This window comes from Gadus morhua, chromosome 6, assembly GCF_902167405.1.
Source record: "Gadus morhua chromosome 6, gadMor3.0, whole genome shotgun sequence".
Lineage (NCBI taxonomy): Eukaryota > Metazoa > Chordata > Actinopteri > Gadiformes > Gadidae > Gadus > Gadus morhua.
The window spans coordinates 2,586,667-2,597,203 of NC_044053.1; the positions used below are offsets into that span (position 1 = coordinate 2,586,667).

The 10,537-nt window shown below is 41.9% G+C and overlaps 1 protein-coding gene across 2 annotated transcripts in view; it reads right to left on the minus strand.

Annotated features, from left to right (window-relative positions):
• The window catches only part of LOC115545519 (sialoadhesin), a 21,337-nt gene extending 10,800 nt beyond the window's left edge, over nucleotides 1–10,537 (minus strand). The window contains exons 1-3 of one of the 2 annotated variants that reach the window (XM_030358794.1): nucleotides 10,441–10,537; nucleotides 9,689–10,039; nucleotides 9,051–9,317 (exon numbers count right to left, since the gene is read on the minus strand). In XM_030358794.1, the coding sequence (XP_030214654.1) occupies nucleotides 9,051–9,317; nucleotides 9,689–10,039; nucleotides 10,441–10,486 (664 nt within the window). In that variant the 5' untranslated portion in view covers nucleotides 10,487–10,537. Of the gene's footprint in view, nucleotides 1–298; nucleotides 897–9,050; nucleotides 9,318–9,688; nucleotides 10,040–10,440 lie in introns of those variants that run through there. The other variant, XM_030358797.1, reaches the window with a different exon arrangement.

Here is a 10,537-nt window from a genome sequence, read left to right on the forward strand (position 1 = left end):
AAATAATATTATATATCGTGTCAATCTTCAGACTATCAAGTTTTTTCTTTTATGTTATGAAAGCTTTTTTGGAGAGGCCCATTAAGAAAACAATGCATTATCATTATCATCACTGCTATTAATATTATAACATATGGTATGATAAACTGATCTGTGTCCTTCTTTGTCTGTGTCTAGTGGCAGAGTTGAGGTCCATCAGGCTCTAAAAAGAGCTCTAGGTTGAGCCAACAGGCCGGCTGGATCCAGTTTGTGTACGGACACGTTCCCGGTAGTAAACAGAAGAAGCATTACAGCTTACCAGGTAGCAGCAGGAGCACAGAGAGGGTCCATGGATTCATCTTCATCTGCTCCGTAGCTGCCTCTCTGTGTCTGGTTGTTAACGCCACTTGGACAGGGGGAGGGCTGATTGGCTGATTGTGAAAGGCTACAGTAATAGTCTTCACATGTAGCTTCCTCCTTTTAGATATTCTCTGCAATAGCCAATAACCTCCCACTATGTCACAATGCTTTAAATACCATATACAGCTTCCCTTCTCCCTCTCTCATTGACATGACATCCAATCAACAGATCAGTTTATATTGACCCAGTAGAACGTCCCTATAGTCCCATTATCAACGTGTTTTATAGAAGTAGTCCCTTTGCTTTGGATTGATCTACAACTGGGTTTTGATCGTAACAAAACATAATTTGAAGTCGAGTTTGACTTTCTATTATTATATTGAGCAACCGTTATGTCTTTATTTGATTCATCAAACTTAGAGCCTAGAAGTTAGGGATGCACGATGGGCCACAATGTATGCGGCCAACATCGGTCACAGGTGGAGTATCTCCAGTGTATATGGATTATTGATCAGCCATTATTAGTCAACACGACAGGATAACGTGAACAATGACCATGTTTGAAGTACAATAACTGGCAGAATAAGCTGCATTTAAATGTCTTCATAATAATTGTATCTCAGTGACCGCCAGATATTACCTCTCAACAAAGTGTGTGAATTCAGACGCTGACTTATAAACAAGATATTGTGGATGTTAGTTTACAAATGTACTCTGAAGACAGTAAATATGAGTGTTGGTGAGCTGCTGAGCTTATCTCACACAGTCTCTCGCTCTCCGCCTGAGTTCATGGGTTGGCCAATGGGCAGAGAGGGGCGGGACTTCTGGTGATGAGGATCAACAGTGACTCTGCTCAGTTATATTTATGCCTTGTGGTTTGTGTCTTCGTTGGTTCATTCTCTGGTTCTCATGTTTGTTCATTCTCTGGTTCTTCTTTTTGTGTTTCCCCATTCTGTGATAGAAACAAAGTTAAGATAAAACTAAAGATGGCCGACCCGCTCCTCCTAAAGATGGCCGACCCACTCCTCCTAAAGATGGCCGACCCACTCCTCCTAAAGATGGCCGACCCACTCCTCCTAAAGATGGCCGACCCGCTCCTCCTAAAGATGGCCGACCCGCTCCTCTTAAAGACGGCCGACCCACTCCTCCTAAAGATGGCCGACCCACTCCTCTTAAAGACGGCCGACCCACTCCTCCTAAAGATGGCCGCCCCACTGTACCTAAAGATGGCCGACCCCCTCCTCTTAAAGATGGCCGACCCACTCCTCCTAAAGATGGCCGCCCCACTGTACCTAAAGATGGCCGACCCACTCCATCTAGGTGGCTTTCACTGGGCTCTTCAAGACACAGGCCACAGGGTGATGAAGTACAAACCGGTTTATTGCGGATGTTGAAGTCCCTGACACATGAAGATGGAGATCCATGCTGCCATCTAGGTGATCTCCTGAGTGTGTGGGGTGACGGCTGGTTTAACCTGTGAGCATTGACTAGCCAACGCACAACAGGTGTGCAGCCCCACCAGCCCCAGAGTCTCTCAGTCTGACTCAGGCCAGGTGAGGCTGCTGAGACCAGCCGTCAGCCACAGCCCACAGGGACGGCAATGGAATTTACTCCAATATGACAAAATAATTATTCTAAAATACAATCACCTCTTAAGACCCATTCGCCCACCGGTGGGCGATTTGTGTTTGTTGACCACATGTTCCCACTACGCAGCGACATAACCCGCTTCAACTTTCATCATTACAGACATTCTATACATCGTTAGAAAGGGTAGAATCTCCACAATTTATTCATCCGGTTTTTTTTTTTCATAAATCATGAGCACAAAACCATAAATATTGATATTAACCAGCATGGTAAACCGGAAATGCCAATAAAACAGAGAGACTCCCTACCTTTGAAGCAATCCGAGAACCGTAATATGTGTCCATTCCTCAATTATTTATATTCCAAATGTCCGTGAGAATCCACTGATCAAAAGCATCCACATGGTTTTTCATAAAATTATTCCAGCTTGTGAATATTGTCGTGTAAAGTCCATTTGTTTACCATCTCCAAACTTTGTTCGTCAACTAACATCCAGCTTTTCAAAGCCGCATGGATATTTTCTCTACCTCCAGTATGGAGTTGTTGGGTATGCTTGTTTTCATCACTTTGCTGGCTACAAAATGAAAGTGTCCCCGTCTTTTTCTGTTCAGTTTTCACCCCGGTACAGCCCGTGAAGTAGATGGAGCGCTCCCAGTTCGAAGGGCCAATGGGCTTTGTTTACTTTGTTACGCGGCTTTAGTATAGGGACAGCGTATTGGCTATTGATATATCAGTCACTTGGGCTTCTAGCCAATGAGTTTACCTTTCCAACGCTACCAGGCGTGTCCAGGTGTGATACGTATGAGCCGAGATATACAGCTGCGTCATCACGGCAGACAACTCGCTTTGCGCATGACAGAGCCTCCAGCGGACCAGGACGCACGCCGCACACATTGATCACATTGATTTCGCCGTTTACAATGGCGAAATCAACGAAGAAAACGAAATATTACACACATGAAGAAGCCCTCGCTTTGATTTTGGCTTCATCCGAGGACAGCGAAGACAGCCAATATGATTCTGAGATAGAGGAGATGTTCAAGCAACAATTGGACGAAGTCTTAGATCGGTGAGTGACGCCATCTATGTGTATTTTTGTGTGTGGGTTTTTATGCTTACAGTGAACAATGCAGTATAGTTATATAGTATACATTATATATATAAATGAAAAAATGACAGAAATGATATAAATGAAATGTTTATTTGTTTTCTATGTAAATAACACCCCATTGAATTGCATTTATATATTTCTTCATTATATTTGGTGACATTTGTGCATTGCATTGTGTTTGTAGGTCAATGTCTGAGGACAGTGATGCGGATTGGGAGCCGCAAAGCCAGACAGGCAGACCCCCGGCCCCCACTCCTACTGAAGGTGGTCGTGAGAGATCCGGTAGTGTCTCATCACATGACAATATCTCAATATGGCCATATCAAATGAATGTGTGAAAAAATTATGTTTTGAATCATGGAGAAAGGTTTTATAGTCACCAAAATGCTTCAGTAATGTTTCCAGTGTCACAGAAGTGAGTAAATGCATTTGGCACAATTTGGCCATTTTGGAGACATTTTGGAGAGGTTTGGGCCGCCAGTGACCACACACCATAAAAACTCCATTAACTCCCAAAGCTTTAGGCCTAGAACTCCAAATTTTTTTCCAGGTGTAGTTGGCATGATGTAGAAGGTATTTGGCATATTGCCATATGCCTTACATAAAGCACATCCTAGTTATTGTAGTTCAAATATGACCCATTATTTTCGAAAACAAAAAAATTGCTTTAGAGCCATGTCTGAACTGATGTCATTTAGGTTGTGTGTATGACACATGCCAAATAAACATATCTACAGAAACTAGAGCTTGTCAGCTTTCAAATGAAGTATCATACATCCATCTAGGACTTAGGGTTACTGTGTTATAAGCTTTTCCATTTGGGTATGTGTTTAGGCGAAAAAAACCAAAATACTGCCGGACCTTAACAGGTTAACACATTTATTAACATGAACATCTCTACTTTCATCTTTACGCGTACAAATATGTTTTCTTTAAATCAACTTCAATGTCTCATATCGACAAACATCTTTTTTACATTTGATTGGTTTTGTTTGAGCACCATTTAGCGAAGACAACCCCAGCCAGGAGGAGAAGGAGAACCGCCAACACCACGCCCTTCACCACGGCAACCTTCAGGTGGACGGACCTGTGGAATCCTGGAGAACAACACAAGGGATTCATCCATGGATGGAGCGGTCATTAGGTTAGACTATCATTGATAATGTTCATAGACAATATAAGATCATGTTTGACTATTCAAGACTATAATAGATAATACTAGAGTAACATAGACTATTTAACAATTATTTACTGAAGCGATAGTTAGTGGTATATACTTACTTTATACTAATATAGTTTAGTATATGCTACACGTGAACACTCGAAAAATAAACAAGATAACACTTTTTGTCGGGAATTTATATATCTTTCTGAGTTTGAGATCACAATCGTGGGATATTGCCCAACCCTACGAGAGCAAACCAATCAAATTGTGGCATTTAAGGAGGTTCACGTGTAGCGTATACTAAATTAGATTAGATAATGTTAGACTATAATAGATAATATTAGACTATCAGAGACTATATCAGAAAATGTTCGACTACACAAGACTATAATAGGTAGTATTAGACTATTTATCACATAATGTTAGACTATATTAGATTATATAACGTTTGACTCTATTAGATAAGATAATGTGAGACTATAGTAGACTATATTACATTGGATAATGTCAGACTATAATTGAATATAATAGATAATGTTGGACTATCATGAACTATATTAGATTAGATAATGTTAGATGATAGATTATTACATTAGATGAGGGACCACCCTCTTGTGCATTAGTGAACACAGAGGGGCTCACCTTCATCTTCCAACACGACCAGACTCCAAGGCGCAGAGGTTTTCTGCCCACTGGGGTCCAGAGAGCAGGTGTAATTCCCTGTGTTGTTATTGGTCAGATTGTTGAGGTGGAGGGCGGGGCCTTTCTCTGAAAGGGCGTGGCCATTTCTGTACCAGTGGACGTCCAATTGGTGGAAGGAGTAGGCTGAGGTACAGGTGAGTGTGACCTGACCGCCCTCTTTCACCACATGGTCAGTGACGGAGCTTCTGACCTTCACAACCTCTCCATCTGTTGAAGACACAGTGAGACGGACGTTCTTTACAACTGGACCCCTTGCTAACGCGAGTGTCAGAACTAGAATATACCAAAACAATTATCACCTAAGGCTCAGTGAATAGTGGGGAACAGGCTGTTCCCCACTATTCACGGAGCCTTCGGCGAATAATTGTTAAATATTAGATTAGATAATGTTAGAATATAGTATACTTTGTAAGATTACATAATCTTAGACTATAGGATAATTAGATAAGATACTATCAGACATAATATACTTTAATAAATAAGATAATGTCAGACTATAACAGAGTATATTAGATTAGATAATGTTAGACTATAATAGACATTAATACATTAGATAATGTTAGACTGTCTATCGCACAATATATTATATTAGATAATGTTAGACAATATTAGATAATGTCAGACTATAATAGACTATTATATTAGATGAGGGACCACCCTCATGTGCATTAGTGAACACAAACTGTTGAAGATAAACTGAGACAGACGTTCTTTTCAACTGGACAGCTTGCTAACACTAGTGTCAGAACTAGAAGTAACACTGACTAGTAACCGTACTAGAAGTAACACTGACTAGTAACCGTACCAGAAGTAACACTGACTAGTGACAGTACGAGACTAATATACTACATTAGATTAGATAATGTCAGACTATAATACACTATATTAGATTTGACTATTTTAGACTATAATATACTATATTAGATTAGATAATGTTAGAATATAACAGGCTTTAGTATATGCTACACGTGAACCTCCTAATATGGCGCAATTTGATTGGTTCGCTATCTCAGGATTTTGGGCAATATCCCATGATTGAGATCTCAAACTCAGGATATTGTTTTCAGAGCGTGTGACGGTCGTCTCGTCACGCTAATAAAAACAAATAAATCCATGCTAAAAGGGTTATCTTGTTTATTTTATGGAGCGTTCACGTGTAGTATATAACGAAACAATTATTCACCTCAGGCTCCGTGAATAGTGGGGAACAGCCCCCGAGACCGAAGGTAGAGGGGGCTGTTCCCCACTATTCACGGAGCCGTCGGCGAGTAAATGTTAAATATTGAATTGGTAAAAAAGAGAATAAAGAGTAAAATATACTTTATAAGATTATATAATGTTAAACTATAATAGGCTATATTAGATTAGATAATGTTAGACACATAGACTTTAATAAATTTAATAATGTCGGACTATAATAGACTATAATAGATAATGTCAGACTATAAGAGACTATATTACATTAGATCAGTGGTTCTCAAACTTTTTACCATGAGTACCACCTTAGAAATGATTTGGCTCTCCAAGTACCACCGGAATTAAAATAAAGTGCGTAGGCCTATAACTACATAGAGTTTACACAGAAGGCATTAATATTAATAACACAATTTATTATTCACATAACTTGACTTGACTGAAGCAACCAACTGTCTATAACTCATGTATTGTATTTAAACACTTGCAACGGGATAATACTAACAATTGAACAACTGCCTCAATAGGGCTACCCAGCAAATGGGGATATCATCTGGCATATAACATACCAGTCAATCTAGTGAGGTTATTAACAAGTATACTGCATTAAAGCATTCAGAGCACTGAATATAAATTTTAACAACTGCAGTCAACCAATCATGTGAGGTAAATTGTACTGCATCAAAACATTCAAAGAATTGAACATGAATATTTAAATACTGGAGTCAAACAACCCTGTTATAAGTAATCATGCGCAGCAAAGAGAGAAATCATGTGTACTGCGATAACACTGTAATCAAAATATCATGAGTAAGAACAAGTGTATCATAGAAAAACAACGTATTCAGTATTAAAAAATACTGCAGTAAGTGCCATAAGGTCAGAATATAAACTATGTTTAGGTTTGAAGGAGAATGTACTCAGACACACATTGAAAATTAGGCCTATCATGCTTAGTGGGAGGGGTGTGATGTCTGGGTCGATTGAGGTTAGCTTTAGCCTCAGACTCGGTTCAGTATCCAACCTGCTTCCAGCACACAAGTTGAGGGGGGATGGCATCCCCCTTTGGAATTAAAATGATCGAAATCATCCCCCTTCTGAAACAGCCATCCCCCCTTCCCATCCCCTGTTATTTTATCAATTAATGTGGAAATATTACCGCTATTTCATTATAGCGGTTTCCTTTTTCAATTCGGCGCAAGCAACGTTACTTTTCCCAGGGACAGATTTGACAGCGATACTGCATTCTCGGGCAGTATGCTATTGCGCAAGCACGCAGGCGTACTTGCGCAATAGTGCCTTCCCGAGCTCTCATTCCACACCGTACGAAACTGACACTGGTAGCGTGAAGCAGTCTCTGCATCTCAGACATCGCTTCCGCGGGCAACTCTGTCCCCTTTTCTCCCTTTCATTCCAACCCGTGAGCAACGCTAGTCTCCCTTCTCTTCCGAATGCATTTAAAAAAATAAATAATAAGAATCAGTTTTTAAAATCCTTAAATGTGATGCATGCCTCCGAATCGTGTGATGCGTCCGATCAGCTGCGTTTTTGGGGATAAATTAAGAGCGATGACATGACAGTAGTCATCGCTCTTATTTGCGACCATTTGCGACCAAGAGAAGCCTGGTCGCAAATGGAATGAGAAGCGCACAGCCTTGTCTGAAAGCGCAGGATATACGCTGCGTCGCTGCATCCAAAAGTCCAGAAATGTCTGGCCTCTGAAAGCAGACTTTCAACGTCTCGTCACAGGACGATTTTGCAAAAATGTTGCTTCCCCTACTCGTCGTCACAGCAGTTAGTCAATGCAGGTTTAAGATGATTGCATATGACGGGTACATGGCCTAGGGATGGGCACGAGTAAACTCGAGTGATCGAAGGAAATCCTCGAGGATCAATCGAGATCGAGTAGGCCTACTCGTTTAATCAAATCTATTTTTAGAATGCAACGCATCTGCAGCAGGAATAGGCCTGATGATGAACGGCAATATTACCAACCAAACATGTAATGCTTATTCTCCATCAAAACAGTCAGCGTTATCAGAGTATTCATTATTTATTTTTTGCAAACGTTCAAAACACATTTTCCTTACAAAAATAAATAGGCCTATGCGTCTCACAATTTAAATCACGTCGAACCAAGGCCTGTAACAGTTTAAAAAAAACTAAAAACGAAACAAGTAGCCTAACCATTGCAAATAATTTAAAGCTGCAAATAAAACGCCAGCAAATGGACTATGGATTACGCGTTGTGATCTTCTCTACACGGCCGGGATTACGGCTGCGTCTTGCGGCGGTTAAAATAGCCGACACACTTGGTTGCTGCGGGTCTGCTTTCCCGAACTCACCGTTGTGTTTCAGGAGCATATGTTGCCGCCTAGTAGCCTACTTGTAGTAGCTACTCTGGTAGCTCGATTTCGCTTGGCATATTTTACATTTCACCTTATGATCTCCTATTTCTTTAAAGTAGGCCTATTTCAATTCTTCGCTGCGCTTTGCTTTAACCGCCATCTCTTAACTTTTTGAATTCTGGCGTGCCTGCACACGGCACGGAACGCGCCACACAGAAATGGATACATTTAATTTGCTTTGTGCCCACGGCATGCGTAAGTGGCGCCGCACAGAAAATTGATACATTTGTTTCAGAAAACTTTGTTTGTTTGTGTGTATGCAAACTCGAGTTTACCTGTCCACCAACCGAGTTCATTTGTAACGAGTAGTACTCGAGTTATCGATTCCCCAGATATCAGAAACGGTTGCTTCAACTTCAAAAAATTGCTTCAAAAAATCGTTCATACTCCGCGTACCACTAGAGGGCGCTCGCGTACCACCAGTGGTACGCGTACCACAGATTGAGAACGGCTGCATTAGATAATGTCGGACTATAATAGACTATATTACATTAGATGAGGGACCACCCTCATGACATTAGTGAACACAGAGGGGCTCACCTTCATATTCCCCCACCAATAGACACCAAGGCGCAGAGGTTTTCTGCCCACTGGAGTCCAGAGAGCAGGTGTAATTCCCTGTGTCGTCATTGGTCAGACCGCTGAGGTGGAGGGCGGGGCCTGTCTCTGGTAGGGCGTGGCCATTTCTGTACCAGTGGACGTCCAATTGGTGGAAGGAGCAGGCTGAGGTACAGGTGAGTGTGACCTGACCGCCCTCTTTCACCACATGGTCAGTGACGGAGCTTCTGACCTTCACATCCTCTCCATCTGTTGAAGACACAGTGAGACGGACGTTCTTTACAACTGGACAGAATGACAGCATATACCCTTCAGTGGAAGTGGTCATCACTTATCATTGACTATTTACCACTGTCAGTTTGCAGATACAAGGAATCATAAAATGCATTTGATCCAAAGCGTCTTCCAGGACATCCAGAAACATCTCATGAGGAGCAGGTGGGTGAGGACATCTTGCTCAAGGTTGACTACAGGAAGCTACTAATCCCTCCCCAATGGGAACCAAGTCTAGTCTCTTCCTATAGTCCTATTATAATGGGACAGCAGTAGAAGTAACACCGACCCTAGTAACAGTACTAGATGTAAAACTAACTAGTAACAGTACTAGAAGTAACACTTACTAGTGACGTTGACTCTGACTCCTTTCTGTCCGGTGTACCGTCCGCCGTTGGTCTCGAAGCGGAAGCGGTACGTTGCAGCGTCCCGTTTCTCCGTCTTGATGATCTTTAAGGTGCAGTACCCGACGAGGTCCCCCAGGTACAGGAACCTGCTGTCGGCCCGGAGTTTGCTGCTGTCGTACACGTTGGGTATGGTGAGGTGGCAGATCTGGTGATCGGGGCACCAGACCACCCGCTCCACTCGGAGCACCGCGGGGTGGGTGAAGCTGCAGGGGATGGTGGCGGTGGAGCCCTCCACCACGCAGAAGGAGTCAGGGTACTCCACGTGCCAGTCAGGGTCCGCCCCCAGCGGCCCTGGAGGAAGCAGACAGTCGGGGTCACAACAGGGAGCCCGGTTTATATCATTTTATATAATATTTGATATCATACCATAAAGCACAATGAATTATATAATATCGTATCTAATTTCACACATTATATATCTTTTTTTTTTTCTTTTATGTTATGAAAGCTCTTGGGGTGAGGCCCATCAGGAAAACAATGCATTATTATTATCATCAATATTATTATTATTATTATGATAACATATGAAACGATAAACTGATCAAAGTGTCCTTCTTTATCTGTGTCTAGTGGTAGAGTTGAGGTCCCATTAGACTCGATAAAGAGCTCTAGGTTGAGCCCACAGGCCAGCCGGATCCAGTTTGTGTACGGACACGTTCCCGGTAGCAAACAGAAGAAGCATTACAGCTTACCAGCTAGCAGCAGGAGCACAGAGAGGGTCCGTGGATTCATCTTCATATGCTCCGTAGCTTCCTCTCTGTGTCTGGTTGTTAACGCCACTTGGACAGG